Raw genomic sequence first — 17500 nt, 5'->3', positions numbered from 1 at the left:
CACACACACACACACACACACACACACGTGTGTGTATGTATGTGTATATAGATAGATAGATAGATAGATAGATAGATAGATATGTCAGTATGTATGTATAAAAGTTTTCTGTGTTGTTGATAAGAAACGCAGAGAAAACTCACCTTTAGCGTGCACATATCCAGTCCTTGTGTGAGGTATTATATCCTCTATTCTTATGCAAATTATCCTAATGTCAACATAATACGTTAGGACTTTTAAATTTCCTCCGGGCCTGACCTTCCCGCGAGAGTTTTTAATCCGTCGGTTTCTCGCGCCCGCTGCTGCTCCCGCGCAAGAAAGGAGCGACAGCGGAACAAGGAGAATGAAATTTTAAGAGAGGCGAGCGTTCGTGCTGGATGCTAAGTCTGTCAGCAATACCGGTAAATATTTCTAAAGAGCTGCCCAGTATATCCGCTGCGTGCGCCTGCTACTTGCGCTTACGTGGTGCGTTGTTTGTTTGTGGTTGGTGGGGAAAGGAGGATGGGCGGAGAGGATGGTAGTTTAGGGAATTTCTTCGTTCGCTCTCAGGGGGGAAATTGGTGGCGGTATTTAGGGTCATATGTTTACTTTTTTGTTTGTTTGTTTGCTTGCTCATTTAGATTTTAATTGTCTGGTTTTATTTGCATTCGTATCGGGTGGTGCGTTTTTATTACGTTGGAGGCTCTTATAATTTTATCTCTTTTATTCGCTCTGTCTCTCGCATTTCCTCTCCTCGCCTTTTTATCCCCTTCCTCAAATGGACTCTTTAACTCTTCACTCTCCGCATCCCTCTTCTTATCTCTCCTTCAAGAACGAAATAATTTTTTGAAATTAATTCTAGACTCTTCCTCGGTTGTTTCATCTCGGAAACAATCCTTAGAGCTACGACTCTTGGCGAAGGAAAAATATATATATTAATTTTTCATAACTGAGATATAACGTCGGGATTTTTCCTCTTCTCATAAGGGAAGGTTTGCCTTCGTACGAGTCCTTTTTTCCCTCTGTTAAGGAAGTGGCTTTGGCAACAGACATCGCAATCTTTCTGTTAGGATCATGTGGCAAGTGAGATTGTAATTATAAAACCAATGAACTGCACCAGCCACAAAGCAATACCTGCAACACGTGTTTAATTAAGTTGACTAACTGAATGCCGATGTTTATTTGCCATTAATCATGGCTGTGCTGGTTCTGAGGAAACCATCTGACTTTGTGTTTAATATCTATTTGAATCTTTACTTGGGAAATAAATTCAGATTAAGACGAATGTAAAAAGAGGCACTCGCGCTTCTTCTTGGCACTCTCGTTTTCAATAGGCCTAACCAAGTAAGGGGAGAAATGAATTTATCTCGTCAGAAATAGGTGAGCCTACCCCCCCCCCCCCCCCCGGCCCGCCCTCACGCTCCGTCTCTTTCCCTTCCGTCTAAGTTTGGCTTGGGTTACTTATTTACTTACTGCGAGCATTGCGGTGGAGCTGGAGGTCGTTTTGCAGTGTAGTTTCTTTGTTAAGAGACCGTCGTGTTTGCGGAGACATCACTCATATGTGTGTCTATATATATATATATATATATATATATATATATATATATATATATATTAGATGCATATAGATACATATATATACATAAAAATACATATATACGTACATATATGTGTATATATATTATATATGTATGTATATATGTATATTGTACACATATGTATATATGTATATATGTGTATATGTATATATATATATATAATGTTTCATTAAATGCTTGCGAGCTTGCGCATTTGTAATATCCTCTTTTTATTACTTTCTGTTTACTTCTTCAATGAAAGCTTTCATTTATCTTCCATCAGTGAGCAGTAGCCCGAGTGTACCCACCTTTCACTCCCTTTACGCAAGGTCCTCCTCGAGGCTCCGAGTCCAGCGCAGACGCGTTCCGTCGTCGCCGTGGCTTCACGAGACCGCATTTGTAGGCGAACCACGTAGTCCTGGAGGTCATCCTCGTTGTCAGCGTGACGGGTGGCCCTCCATCTGTTGGATCAGTAAAACATTTTTGTAATGGTCAAAGGTCAAAGAGATTGCCTTTACTGCAATTCGTTCTAGATAATACGTAACTCTTTTATTTACGAGAGGTATTCTCTGAATGTTCTCTTGCGTACGAGTCCAAAGGAACGCTTGCTCGTAGTAGGGATAACAATAGCATATTTTGGACTTCTGTACTTTATACATCATCCTTTGCGTCTCCTTGTTACTTGAGGCAAGGAATGATGAGTCTACATGTCCATGAACAGGAACTTTAAAGCTGCATAAAGATACAACGCTTTCTAAGATGAATATTTATAATTATGTTTGTCCTTTTCTCTTATATTTCGCTTTGTCGCTGTGTGTACACGGGCGTTGCCTGTGTGTCTGGGTGCAGCCATACTTGCACAGCCACGACGGGGAATTCTCCGCAGGGATGAGATTGTCAAGCACATTTCCAGCTTAATAAAAAGACACTCGAGTCTGGGCTCAATTAGAAAAGAATATAAAAAGGGCAGGAAGGAGAGCTAAGCGAACCATACAAAGAAGCCGCCATTGTTGGGAAAAAGCGTAGGCAGCGAATGGGGCAAGTTCCAGGAAGGAATCCTGGCGGCGGAGGAGGGGCGGCCGAGGCAAATCGGCGGAAGAGCGAGGCTGGGAAGGCCGCAAACAAATAAATATTTATTGAAATGCGTGTGTGTGTTCGCATACATACATACACACACACACACACACACACACACACACACACACACACACACACACACACACACACACACACACACACACACACACACACACACACACACACATATATATCTGTGTGTGTGTGTGTGTGTGTGTGTGTGTGTGTGTGTGTGTGTGTGTGTGTGTGTGTGTGTGTGTGTGTGTGTGTATGTATGTATGTATGTAATGTATGTATGTATGTATGTATGTATGTATGTATGTATGTATGTGTGTGTGTGTGTGTGTGTGTGTGTGTGTGTGTGTGTGTGTGTGTGTGTGTGTGTGTGTGTGTGTGTGTGTGTGTGTGTGTGTGTGTGTGTGTGTGTGTGTGTGTGTGTGGGTGTGGGTGTATGTATGTATGTATGTATGTATGTATGTATGTATGTATGTATGTATGTATGTATGTATGTATGTATGTATGTATACATACATACATACATACATACATACATACATACATACATACATACATACATACATACATACATACATACATACATACATACATACATACATACATACATGCATGCATACATGAGGTGGGGTGAGGGATGGCAGAGGGAGGAATGAGATAAGGGAGAGAGAGAGAGAGAGAGGGGGAGTGAGAGTACTAGAGAGAGAGATTATGGAAGGGAGTGTAGATGAGGGAAGGGAGGGTTAAAGGAAGGGGTTGCGAGAGGAGGAGGGAAGAAGGAAGGGATGCGAGTGGAGGGAGCCCAACGCGCGACTGGTGTGGGCAGGAGTGTGGGAAGGCGGAGGGCGCAGCTGGCATGTGCCGCAGGGAAATCAGCTCCGAGTACCGCGCTCAACGCAAGAACATTATTCTCAACCTGATCCCGGTTCTCACTTGCTTATGATTGCGGTGACTTTGAGGTTCAAGGACGCAGGGAACACAGGGGAAACGGGGACACGAAGAGAGAAGAAAGTGACAGATTGGAAGCGCTGGAAAGGCGAAGGAGCGGCGGGAGGCGCGCGTCGCAGGGAAGAGCAACGCCAGACAGGTAAAAGGCTCAAAAGTGCGAGTCAATCGACTGCTTTACCTCTTTGGTTAGCTGCGCCTTAGATCAAAGAATTTTGTCGCGGTTTTCGGTGGTTGTCATTCTGAACGAGGGTCGGGGAGGGAAATTTAATAACTTTGGCCACGAATTACGCAGCGCCGGAGCTAATATTGTGCAAAGTCAGAGGATGGCACCGCGTGCAATAAGGCATCGGCGGTCGTGGGTCGTTTAATTACATGCGACGTTGTCGTTGGGATGTTCCCGCGAGAAGCTAAAATCTCGGTGGCGTAAGAATACATTATTTCTTTCTTTATCCTTTTTTCTTATGTATGCGTGTGATTGCGATAGTGGATTTTCACGCCAGACACGTATTGCATGAAATTTATACCTGTGTATTGACGTAGGCGGCAGGGCAGGCCCAACCGCTGTTATGCAGGCACCGGTGTTAGGATATCGGTTGACGCCACGTGAATATAAAGTTACGTCAGCACGATGAGAATAACTTGTGTTGGATTCAGTAGGATTCAGATTCATCTTCGCTGCGAGGAATCTTTTTTTATCTCATGATTTAGATTTCGAAAAATGCAATTAAGAAAGAGTGGTAATCGAAGAGTATATATCAGGTGTAATAGAAAGGGAGAGTGGCAGAGTAAGGAAGTGAGAGGAAGGAGAGGCTAAGGGTAAAAGTATTTTCACATCGAGTTTGCATGAACAAGCGACCCACGTCACCGCACAGCCTGTATGCATAACGAGACGGGTGCGAGCGACGGCCGTGTCGCGCCCTCGGGGCATCGTCATCAGCACGGCTAAACTAGGATAATAGTGACAGTGATGTTTTATGTCTAAGAGGAACGACTATATATATGTATATAAATGTATATATGTGTACATATGTACATATACACATGTATATATGTACATATATACATATACACAAACACACACATAAATATATACCTGTATATGTATATATACATATACATATATTACATATCACTGTATGTCTATCTATCTATCTATCTATCTATCTATCTATACAATTCTCTTTCTCCCTCCCTCCCTCTGTCTGTCTGTCTGTCTGTCTGTCTGTCTGTCTGTCTGTCTGTCTGTCTGTCTGTCTGTCTGTCTATCTATCTATCTATCTATCTATCTATCTATCTATCTATCTCTCTCTCTCTCTCTCTCTCTCTCTCTCTATATATATATATATATATATATATATATGTGTGTGTGTGTGTGTGTATGTATATGTATACATATTCTAACATATATGTGTATACAGACTGTATACATGAAGTATTTTTTTCTTTTTTGTCCATGATAAAAAGCCTTTCGCAAAGTTATCGCAAATGAACCGAACAAACACCGACGAGAGAGGTAAACAATGACGCCCCGAAGCCCTCAGGGATATTTTTACTTGTCTATTTTTTATTGTTTTACTTTCTTGATTATCCTAAAGGATTTTGCGGATAAGGATCTTTGCCCGGCCTGGATGAAGGAAGACACGGGGCTGTGATGTGGAGAAAAGAGAAAAAGAAGGATGAGATAGGAGAAAAGATAGGATGGGAATAGCAATTGAAAATGGAGATAAAACGGGCAAACAGGAGGAGAGAAGACTGTATAAATAAGTGAAAGAGAGACAAGATGAAGGGGAGGCAGAATGTCAATAAACAGTGTAAAGGAATAAAATGTTTCATGACACTGCATGGAAGCGGAGTGCGAGGTAATGCGATTTTAATACGGGACGATTGCAGCGGACGGACGCCATATTTGCACATATAAACAGAATCCCGGTGCGTTTCCCGCGCCAGTTCGAAATGCGAGCAAACAGTGGAGAGCAACATCCAAAACCTGCGATTACAAAGTAAACATGACCTCGAAACTTGACCTGGAACAAGACATAATCGTGACCTGAAATAACGAAATAGGGAAAAGTTGGTTCGTCGTCTGCGTCATGGGGAGGAGAGGAGGAGGAGGAGGAGAGGAAGAGGAGGTGGAGGTGGAGGTGGAGGAAGAGGAGGTGGAGGTGGAGGATAGGAGGAGGAGGAGGAGGAGGAGGTACAAGTGGGGAGTGTCGGGGAAAGACTTAACTCGGAGGGAATAACTGCAGTTATTCAGTTGTCGATGATATGCAAACACACACACAAGTTTCGGAAAATAATCCTTTTATGTCCCAATCAGTCATAACTGTGACTTTATCACTCTGTCACACTCGTACTCACATATTCTCTCTCTCATTCTCACTCTCACTCTCACATATCGAAGTGCAAAGACGATCTGAAACAAAGATGGCAGAAATGAAAAAGAGAAAGAGGGAGAGTTCTGGAAAATTGTGTCAGTAGGAAACGGAAAGAGGGGAGAACAAGCGAAATACAGAAGTGTAATAAGAAAGAGGGGAAAATGAAAGAAAGTGCGATCTTGAGCGACGGAACTAGAAGAATATGAAGGGGTTAAACAAGAAGTTAAGAGAAGGGGGCGTTCAGTGCTCTGACGTACATGGCGTTTGTGATAAAAGGGTTAATGTTGATGTTAAAGTTATTTCTGGAAGTGACAGCAACTGAGCAATAGATTTTAAGTAAAGAGGTTTTTTAATTACGTGTTGAGCGATTAAAAACACTCAAACATACATTACGTGTCTATGTGTTTTCGATTCATCACAGCATCAAGTTTGTAATAAGGATATTTATCATCGTTAACGAGATAAGAAATTGGTGAGCTTTTAATCTTCTTCCCAATTATTTTCCCCGCGGAACACAACCCAAGGCCCGACGTCTCTCATCCTCGATTCGCTGAAATTACACAGGATGTTTGCGCATGTGAGGATTTTATGCTGCACTCAAAGTTAATAAGCGCGTCTGCGAATAACAAAACAGAGATATGATACGGGGGGAGGAAGGAAGGAAGAGAGGGAGAGGAAGAGGGAGAGGGAGAGGGAGAGGGAAGGGAGAAAGGGAGAGGGAAGGGAGAAAGGGAGCGGGAAGGGAGAAAGGGAGAGGGAAGGGAGAAAGGGAGAGGGAAGGGAGAAAGGGAGAGGGAAGGGAAAAAGGGAGAGGGAAGGGAGAAAAGGGGGGGGGGAGGGAGAGGCAGGGCGAGTTGGAGAGAGAGGGGAGAGACAGAGACAGATAGAGGTAAAGATAAAAAGTAAAGCGTAGAGGGAGAGAGAGAGGGAGCGAGAGACAGACAGCGAGAAAGAGAGAGAGAGAGACAGCGAGAGAGAGAGAGAGCGAAACTTCGAGAGAGAGAGCGAAACAGCGAGAGAGAGAGAGAGAGAGAGAGAGAGAGAGAGAGAGAGAGAGAGAGAGAGAGAGAGAGAGAGAGAGAGAGAGAGAGAGAGAGAGAGAGAGAGAGACAGAAAGCGTGGGGATAAAGGAGGCAAAGAGGAGAAATTGAAAGTATTTTACGGTCGTCTAAACAATATATGCCAGTCGAAAATCGAATTTTACAATGGACAAGAAAATTGAGCTCGTTTGTAAGGGAAAGTGATTTCGTAGTTATCATGATTTCATTCACCAGGGAACTGATGGCACATTTACCTCGTGATTTTTTCATTGGTAGTGATTATTATTTTTTCCCTTGTATGATTATTTCCCCAAAACCAATTTGTAATTGTATACATTGCTGAAAAGCTGGACTTGTTTATCATGCAAAGCAATGTATACAAAACTTCAATTACATACAGCTTTGATAATCCCCCTCCCCGTTCGGCAATGCAACGTTTGTCGTTCTGCAGGCGGAGCCACTACACGGCAGCGCCGCCTTTCGGATTCGGTTTGAATAAGAGAGACCGTTAAGACCGTTACCCACATAAAGCCGTTTCCGGTGGACGATTTCGATGCCAATATTTAAGAGGGCATTGGCCATAGCTAGCTGTCGAGTTAGAATATTCAAAACGAACAAAATGCCGTAATGAGGCACTGTCGAAGGCGCGAGAGTGTGAAATGAGAAATCGGTTTTGTCAAAAGTGAAATGTTTGTGTTTGATGTGATTTTGTCTGATGCCAAAGGGCGCGCGTACCCAAGATATACTCTCGGTAGGTCATGGCATTGACTAGATATTAGCGACATTGCGAATACGAACGATGTGACAAAGAATATTTGCGTAAAATCGGTTTCGCTGCTCTGCAGAGTTTGCCATACCATGATTTTTTTTTTTTTTTTTAACTCCAGTGTCCAGTAAGCTCTTTCGACGCCGGGCTATTCACTTAGAATTAAGAGGACGTGAAATTCAAAGAAAATATATTATATTCCAGAGAAATGGGTCGAAAGACGTGCAAAGGAGATGAAGTTTGTCGGTTTCATCACAGAATGAAGTCGTTCTCATCCTGAACACGAAATTAATCTTCGAAACTTCACTTGACTTACCTGACAATCACTCGCACTTTACCTTGTCAATTTTGCTTCGTCTTGATCATCTGAAAAAAAAAACTTATATCTTTGGAACCCTTTCTAATCGTTCAATTAATCTGATTCCCTTGTTATCAATCAGCAGCCGGGCTGTGCCATGACATGCAACTCGGTTTCCTTAATCACGTCAGCCTTGCTCTCCTTGACCATTAATTTGCGTCTTGGCTTATTATCTCCGGTTCGTGTCGTGGTGCAGGCCGGGATTAATTGCCTTATTCGCTATTTAGTGCGAGCTGATGGGCGGCAGAGTAAATTTAGACAATTTAAGCGTTGCACGTGTGGCCGCGGAGGGAAGATATGGATGATGTGATTTCATAAGGAGTATATATATGTGTGTGCGTGTGTGTATTATGTATGAAAATTTACCAACATGGAAACCTGTACACTTCACACACACACACACACACACACACACACACACACACACACACACACACACACACACACACACACACACCGGCGCGCACGCGCGTTTACAGAATACAGGCAATAAATATTATATTTTACGTTGAAGGAGAGGAAAGAATGTGGGGGCCTGTCTTGAGATGAGACGTGAAGATGAAATTACCCGATTCTTTTCTAATTAGAATTCAAGACAGACGGAGAAGGCATGCACTTTTTCAATTATGGAGATGGCGGAGTTTTGTGTGTGCCATTTTCTGTTGGTTATCAGGCGATTTCTGTCAGTACTGATATTCTCTTATTTTGTGAAATAAACAGACACGGAAATGGAACGAGAGAAAATGGGAATTCCAAAAAAGATAAAGCATCAACAATCCGGTCGGAGACAAAGGTGGTTCAACTCAATTCAACTTCGACCATTCCGCTAAGCTCGGCCAAGATCTTTTCCTGGAGGACACGAAGTTAGTGGCAGTGACGTAAGAGCGATTACAGGATATCGCCTGTCGCCCGTGTATGGTGGGTCTCGAGGGGGGGGGGGGGGCGAGGCTCCATTAGGACGCGGGCTGCATGGAAGTGGTCGATTAGGGGTAAGGAGGAGTTAGCAAATGGGAGATTAAAAGATGTAGGTAGGGGAAGGGATGAGAAGGAGGGAGGGTGAAAGGGAAGGAGGAAGAAAGAAAGAGAGAAAGGGGTAAGAAGCTATAGACACCAGAATAAGCGCCTGGTAGAAGGAAGGCATCGTTTAAAGAGTTTGGAGATGCCTGAAACGGGACGTCTAAAAGGATCAACAAGTGCAGACGGCTGTGCCAAGGCGAGGTCAAGGGAGAGACGCCCGTGATTCGCGCTCGTCGTCCCCCGAAGTGTGGCGACAGGAGTGCCAGTGACAGGCATTCAAAAGCGAGTGTCAGCGCCAGGGAAGGTGAAGTAGGTCACCCTCAGAGAGGCGCATGCAGCTGCGACGGGTTGCAAGCAGCGCCAGTGATTGCAAGGCCGGGCAGTTGGTCATTATTCATCCTCACGTGGAGTCTCGCGGGATGTGAAGTTGGAGTTGGTCACGTGGTGTGTCTTGCCGGGACTTGATCATGATTCAGAAAGGAGATATTGTTGGCGGAGGAACAAAGGCCATTGTTTCATATCACGGCGGCCGGAAAGGGAAAGGATATTAATTAATGATTTGGTGCTGGTAATGAGTGCGAGAGAGAGAGGAGGGGAGGGAGGGGGGGATACGTACGTTCTCTCTCATACTCTCTCTCTCTCACACACACACACACACACACACACACACACACACACACACACACACACACACACACACACACACACACACACACACACACACACACACACGGCATAAAGAAAGCTAGAGAGAGGAATAAAGTGACAAAGTGACAGAGCTGGGGGCTGGAGTGGGGGGCGAGGCAGCAAGAATATGGTGTGTTGCTCCACAAGTAACAAGACTCGATGTGCGAGCTGATTGCGCCGGGGGAAAAGAAGACAAGGGGCGACACAACTTTAAGAGCCTTCCAAGTTAATCCCGCGAGGACGCGAAGGAGCTGATCTGTATTGACGGCTCGTGCAGCAGCGGTGATCGGCGCAAGCAGGGACGTCGCGCTACAAAGGATTCGCAAAATTGAGCAATCACGAGGCGAAACCTTTATGAGACGGGGATCAACGGTAGACAGGGCAATGAAAGAGGAACAGCGCCGAAAGAACGCCATGGAAATGCCATTATGGAGACAGAAGGGCTCTTGAGAGGAGGGTGGGGTGGGAGGGAAGGGGATGGGGGGACGCTGAGGTTGAGTCATTGTTCGGATGCGGCCTTGTTATGGCATTCATAATGAACCTATGAATAAACAATAAACGGCCAGATGCGGAGGAGACATTCGGTATGCGAATGCGGTCTCTCTCACACGCTCGCTCTCTCCCTCCCTCCCTCCCTCCCTCCCTCCCTCCCTCCCTCCCTCCCTCCCTCTCTCTCCCTCTCTCTCTCTCTCTCTCTCTCTCTCTCTCTCTCTCTCTCTCTCTCTCTCTCTCTCTCTCTCTCTCTCTCTCTCTCTCTCTCTCTCTCCCTCTCTCTCTCTCTCTCTCTCTCTCTCTCTCTCTCTCTCTCTCTCTCTCTCTCTCTCTCTCTCTCTCTCTCTCTCTCCCTCCCTCCCTCCCTCCCTCCCTCCCTCCCTCCCTCCCTCTCCCTCTCTCCCTCTCTCCCTCTCTCCCTCCCTCCCTCCCTCCCTCCCTTCCCCTCTCACTCTCTCTCTCCCTCTCCCTCTCCCTCTCCCTCTCCCTCTCCCTCTCCCTCTCCCTCTCCCTCTCCCTCTCTCCCTCTCTCCCTCTCCCCCTCTCCCCCTCCCTCCCTCTCCCCCTCTCCCCCTCTCCCCCCTCTCCCCTCCCTCTCCCCCTCCCTCTCCCCCTCCCTCCCTCCCTCCCTCCCTCCCTCTCTCCCTCTCTCCCTCTCCCCCTCTCCAAAATATAATGATAAAATAATAATAATATTAAAATATGTTAAGTTCCATGAGCTATAATTGGCGTGTGATATCCACCGAAATTTAGACGTGTCGAAGCCTTTCATGATTTAGAACCTGAAATGAATGTCTGATTTCCTGATTTAACCGTGTTTAGCGGTTACCAAGTTTCTGATTCATGGACTTCTCGTCGGTGGGACTAATTAAATTTTACCTTATTTTATCTGTCTGAAGTATACGCTTGATGAGCAGACAACGTAATCAAAGTAAAGAATATTCACGTTGGCGAAGCCACCATGACGTGCATGTCATTTGAGGCTTCGTGGACCGTACCTTAAAACGGTTATTACATAGACACAAAGCTGCCTCTTCGCTAAAATCTCCCACGCGATTGTTAGTGTCGTGGGGAAACGTATAACTGCTGTTAATGTCGCTGCTGAGGCTGTGATACTCGCTGCACAACTTCAGCCTGGAAAAGTTTGTTTCTGATAAATGCCGTCAGTGTTTGGGATATAATGTTATCCGCCTCAATGTGCAGTCAGTTTAGCTTTAGGGCAGACGACGGCATTCCCCCGCCGTGATTTCTAGTTCATGCAGATGAGGGTGATGTTGCATGGTAACTTCTCGGTCTGGTGCTTCTGGGGGTCTGTCGGCTTGTTTATTTTTGCTGTTGTTTATTGTACCACGCGTGGATTAATCTTCCTGAGGTGACGGTTCTCCCCCCCGAAAAGCGTTTTTTTTTATTTTTTTAAGGTCGCCAAAGTACTTTGTCCTTGACATTGCCCATGACACATCTTCAAGGTCACGGACACCTTGACGTCTCCCTCGCTGTTGACTACCACTGCTGCATGCCAACCCCTCCCCCTCCCCCACCATGCCCACCCACAACACCTCATGGGAATCGAGTCAAAACCTGAATCTCCCCGTCGAGGCCGACTAAAAAGTGGTGTTGACTGCTGACTGTCCGACTCGCCGACCAACTCACCTTTTGCGTTCCGTGGTCACCTTGGCCAAACTCGTCTGCCAGCGGGAGCAGATCACACAGTTCCCTTGGACCGATTGACACGCTTTACTTACCGAGGGCGGAGCATGGGTCTTTGCACACCCCCTCCCCTCTCCCTCTCCCTCCCACACCACAACATCCCTGTCCCCAACCCACGCCAACCCACCGCACCCACGTTGCCTGCCACTGCGTCTCTCTGTCGCCCACGCAGCGTTTCTTGCTCGCAGCTTCAGTCATCATCAAGAGGATCTCCCTCTGATTGGCAAGAACTCCATCGCTCCCAACAACTGGACACGCCACCGAGCTCACCATTTCCTTCGGATTATTGTTCCCCTCTTCCACAAACCCCGACCTGCATAGCGCCCCCTAGCTTGTACTTCTCTTTCCCCTCCCTTTACCCTCCGTCTTTACCCCTCCCTTTACCCTCCGTCTTTACCCCATGCCCTCTTGCCCACCTTCACAACACGGATGCCCAGGGCGCTTTCTTTTTGATTTACATTACACGACCGCAAAGTCTAACGCTGATTCCGCCTTTGAACAAACGAGTAATTAAATATCACTGCAACGCCCGTCGGCTTCATGTGTGTGTTTCGGTTCTCTCGAGGACACAGCAGACTCGATCTATCGGCGTTCGAGCCGAAACATATGGATATTTAAAACGAAAATGATGCGTGCAGAACAGGTATGGAGGCATCCCGTGTGTTGACCCCGGGAAGAGGTACGTACCTGTTGGGCGCCACCAACCTGCCGCGTCTGCGACTCCGTGCTGGACGAGGTTTCCATGTGTAGGTTGTTTATCGATTACGTAAGATTGCTTTTGCTGCGACGTTCATTCCTTCGAATTCAATTTCTTTGGAAACTGGACCCGCAGACCAATCAGCGCGGAGTGTCAAAAGACAAATTGCACGGCCAGCAATTCTTGGCGAATCTATTTTTGTTTTTTGTTTTTTTTTCTCTTTCGTGTGACATTGTGGGAAAGGTGTGTATCCCGGCCGGCTTCTTTAACCACGTGGAGGCTTTCCTTGCGCCTGAATATTTACCTTCTTCTGTTGTGATGCAGAATGTGGCGTTTGCTTTAGTGACTCCCTGTTTATTTTCGTGACATTACTCATCTAGAAAGGTGACTGGACTTTGTTGCCAACATGCTTCTTGCCAGGAACTCCTTGACGGATTAAAATGGTGTCGCGCAGATGAGAGGGAAAACGATTAATTTTATCTCGCCTGATGTAGATGCTGTGTCGTTTGCCGCCTCTTGCTATCCGTTATCTTCTTAGGCTTTCTATGTTTACCTTGTTCGTTTAGTTGTTCCTTTGTTCGTCCGCGTTCTACGTTTTTTTTATGTTTTGGTCCGTCTGTATTTGCTGTTTTTATTTTCTTCTTTAACCTTTTTTACTTTACTCTTTTTGATGTATTTATTCTATTGCATTTCCTCTCTCCATTAAAGTCATACTCTCGTAACTTTCGTAACTTTCGTAATTTGTTAACTAAATCATAGAAAAGGGGTGAAGGAGAAGGAGAAGGAGAGTATGAAGAGGAGAAAAGGGAAGGGACAAAAAGAAATGGAAGTAGGATGATGAGAAAGAGGAGGGCGGGAAGGAGGAGTAGGAGGAGGAGGAGAAGCAAGGGGGAGGGGCAGAGTCTGGAGGAAGAGAAAGAGAACAAGGAGGAGGAGGAAGAGGAGGAGGAAAAGGAGCAGAAGGAGAAGGAGGAGGAGGAGGAGGAGGAGGAGGAGGAGGAGGAGGAGGAGGAGGAGGAGGAGGAGGAGGAGGAGGAGGAGGAGGAGGAGGAGGAGGAGGAGGGACAGGGAAAGGGAAAAAGGAGGAGGAGGAGGGGGAGGGGGAGGAGGGACTTGGAAGGAGGGACTTGGAAGGAGAATAAGGAGGAGAAGTAGGGAGAGGAGGAGGTGAGGAGGAGGTGAGGAGAAGGAGAGGAGAAGGAGAGGAGGAGGAGAGGAGGAGGAGAGGAGGAGGAGGAGGGACAGAGCCCAGGTAAAGCAGGTTTTCCCTGTCTTGAGAATCATCCCCGGCTCTGAGGTTTTCCCCGAGTTTTACCCTCTGGAAGTACGCCCTGGCTGTTAGTGTCATTCGCGAAAAGGGACGGGGCCGGGGGAGGGGAGGGTACCTTTCCTTTAACAGGGGGAGGGGGGAAGGGCATTGGTGAGAGGGTGGGTGGGGTAAGGGGAATGTATGTGTGATTGTGTGTGTGTGTGTGTATGTGTGTGTGTGTGTGTGTATGTGTATGTGTATGTGTATGTGTATGTGTATGTGTATGTGTATGTGTATGTGTATGTGTATGTGTGTGTATGTGTATGTGTATGTGTGTGTATGTGTGTGTGTGTGTGTGTGCGCGGAAAAGAGAGAGAAAAAGAGAGAGAGAGAGAGAGAGAGAGAGAGAGAGAGAGAGAGAGAGAGAGAGAGAGAGAGAGAGAGAGAGAGAGAGAGAGAGAGAGAGAGAGAGCAAGGGAGCGTTACCCTGCACAAGGTCGTCCTCTCTCGCCCTCCAGACCTGCACTTGTTGGGTATGAGAGACACAGTGCTTTGTATCCCAGTGGTTATAATTCTATCAGCATCCATTGCTCATTTAACCTAAGTATCCACTTCAGTTACAAATTGTAGGTTAACGCTAAGTACGCTAAGTATGAATAATATATTTATGCTTCATTCATTCATTCATTTACTTATTTTTGTAAACTAAAATGTCAGTCTGACTAGCCTACAATTCACAAGCTATTATGACATCAACTTGTGACACCTTGACTCTCTTGGGGGTACCCTTCTCCTCTCTTGTGTCTACATCTTTGCTTATTCCTACTTCTTCTGGGTTACCTTTTTAATGTCCTGTTCCTTCATACTCTGCGCCATTTGTTTTTACTTGTTTTTTTCTCTTTCTCCTTTCTGCGTATCTATCTGTTGGCTTTCCATTCTGCACTTCCTTACCCCCGTTCTGCTATTTTCTCAATTTTTTTTTCTTTTACTTTTTTTCTTCTTCTTGCTTTTATTAGAATCCTTAGGGCGAGTTCAGGCAAAATGCTTGATTTCAACTTCCTTGAAAGCAATAACCGACTTAACCTTTTCAATTGTGATGTACGATCTGTCGCCTATAAAGGGCTTATGCCATGCATCGGAGTGTTTTAGGGGATGGGGGCGTTATTCTTCCCGCCCCACCCCCTCCTCCCTCCCACCGGCACCCTCCCTGGAATACTCCACGAGAGAGCCATAACTTAGTCAGGTTGACAGAGTTCCCGGGTGGCTCTGTCACAGGAGGCCGTCCCTGACGCCTCATCACACGCTTGTCTAAACACGCCGTCCAGACCACTGCGAACCCCACCCACTCAGGCGCCCACGCCGCCGCCCACGTCACCGCGTTTGTACTATCACGCCCACGAGGGTATCTCCAAGGCCCTTTTGTTTCCGATTTATATTTAAAACGTGACAGTAGGTTTTAAAGAAATAGTAAAAAAAATGATAAAATGGTTCGTGGACACCGAGGGACAGCCAGGCAGCTCCGTTGGCTGTGACGAGAAGGGAAGTTCGATTCGTTGACGAGATGACTACACTTTTTTCTTTTACTTTTTAACGACAAAGCAATTAAATGGCTCTAAAAAGGGGGAGGGGGCAGGGCAAACTGGGGAGCCGAGTAACAAAGCAAGAATGAAGGGCGTAGCGTAGCAAATTTACAACCTGAGGGAGAGAGAAAGAGACAGAGGCATAGTGAGAAATTGAGAGAGTGAAGGGCGTGCCTCAGTCTCGTCTTCAGCGTTACGTGGACGCCCGGCCGCCCGCAACCTTCCACACTCATTTCCTCACCTTCACTCGCCCTCAGCCTCGTCCGTGTTATTGTGTACAAAGCTTAACTCAACACAAGCACGGGCCTCCTAACACGAACAAAAAATGAGCGAGCATGCGACGCCTGACCAGAATATAAACACGCTGCGCCATTTATTTGTAACAAATCTTGCTAAAAGCCACATTATACTGACAGCTGTAACTGATGACGATGCGATTCTCTCTGGTGTTGATGATTATATGATGCGAACGTGAATAGATATAAACACGTCTTGATTATAGTTCGCTATACACCCATCCGAATTCCGGCTCTCATTAGCCCTACCTCGCCGCGTCCGAGACAGCCGCACTATAATATCGACCAAAATACACAATTGCAGCCGCCGAGTCGAAGTTTTAAGTGTCTCAAGCCCCTTTGGAAACGGTTCCGTCTGTCACACGAGCACCGGCCTCGAAGTGTCCACCGTACTGAGGCAATGAGCCGTGCGGACATACAGCCTAGGCGTAGGGAGGAGGGGGTGGCAGGAGAGGGGAGGGGGGTGTTGGGGAGGAAATGGCTGGGGTGGATTTAGATGGATTAGGAGAAGAGAAAAGAGGAAAGGCTGGGAGGAGGTGGGGGAGTGGGGAAGCGGTAGAAAATAAAGTTCTAAATATACGTTCCCATAAATACGTGCGGTGTGCAAGGGCGGCGAATCAACACAAGCTGTGGCGTTGAATATGAGTGTGTGTTTGTGAGTGCGTACGTGAGTGGAGGAAGCGACGTTAACTTTGCCCTTAATTAACTTAATGTTTTTTTTTTTCCTCCTAAAATTAAAGTTTTACATTCAAAAATTCGATTTCCCTTTTCACTTTATACACAGCGTTATTTCCGAGCACATTCATTTTTCTCTTTTCGGCGCAAAATCGTTTTCCGTCAAAGATTAGTCTATCTCCCAAAATTTCATTCTGGGATTCAGCTCCCACTTTGATTTAAAATGTCGTGAGAAATGCATTAAAATATATCAAAAGGAAAGAAATATGACGGTTGGAATTATTTTCCATGGAACTTGTTAAGCATTTTTTTGTGTCTGATTTATGGTCAGTGCTACACGGAAAGCTTTTTTGCTGCTCGAATGATATATTTGTCTTTACTGGAGATAAATCAAATATTATTGGCGATATAACACTTAACCGGTTGGCGGTATATTCGCACAATTTTTTTTTTTTATCTAGTAGCTGACGAGAATGATATAATGAGAAAATGAGAATAATGATGGGTATGATAATTTTCTAGAATATTAAAGGAAGATTGATGCGTCAAAAAATACCTAATTTTCGACTTTCTGATTTATGTGAAAAAAAAGTGTCTGGTGCCTCTTGTAACACGTTTCTTTTGTCATTTTATAGCGTACTTATAATGTCCATATAAATATTTTTCAAACAAACAAACAAACAAAGACCCTATCACCTCCCGCCGCCTCCAAATCAAATCTCACCACACGTCCGAACAACAAACGTTCTGGGGAATATCAAACTGAATAACCAGCAAACGTTTCGGATACGACGACGGGGCGTGGTATAGCAGTCCGCGTAACGTTTTCGGCCGAGGGCAGAGTAACGGTAGGAGAGACTTAATGGGCGAGGCGCGTCACGTCGGGGTGCGGTTCTGACGGTGCGGTTCTGGGGGTGCGGTTCTGACGGTGCGGTTCTGGGGGTGCGGTTCTGACGGTGCGGTTC

The 17500-nt window shown here is 45.9% G+C and overlaps 2 protein-coding genes across 16 annotated transcripts in view; one reads left to right on the top strand and one right to left on the bottom strand.

Annotated features, from left to right (window-relative positions):
* The window catches only part of LOC125034606 (multiple PDZ domain protein-like), a 419124-nt gene that overhangs the window by 101501 nt on the left and 300123 nt on the right, over nt 1-17500 (top strand). The window lies entirely within an intron of this gene.
* LOC125034819 overlaps nt 1-17500 on the bottom strand; it is a 64412-nt gene that overhangs the window by 19243 nt on the left and 27669 nt on the right. For 14 of the 15 annotated variants that reach the window (XR_007115719.1, XR_007115713.1, XR_007115718.1 and 11 more), the window contains one exon: nt 1865-2017. Coding sequence is in view for 7 of the 15 variants with exons in the window: in XM_047626818.1 (XP_047482774.1) it covers nt 1865-2017 (153 nt within the window). In the remaining 8 variants the exon portion in view is untranslated. Of the gene's footprint in view, nt 1-1864; nt 2018-16109; nt 16237-17500 lie in introns of those variants that run through there. The other variant, XM_047626814.1, reaches the window with a different exon arrangement.

Source organism: Penaeus chinensis, chromosome 18, assembly GCF_019202785.1.
Source record: "Penaeus chinensis breed Huanghai No. 1 chromosome 18, ASM1920278v2, whole genome shotgun sequence".
In the NCBI taxonomy this organism is placed as follows: domain Eukaryota; kingdom Metazoa; phylum Arthropoda; class Malacostraca; order Decapoda; family Penaeidae; genus Penaeus; species Penaeus chinensis.
The sequence above is the reverse complement of the archived record's forward strand: the minus strand, read 5'-3'. Positions and strand labels throughout refer to the sequence as shown.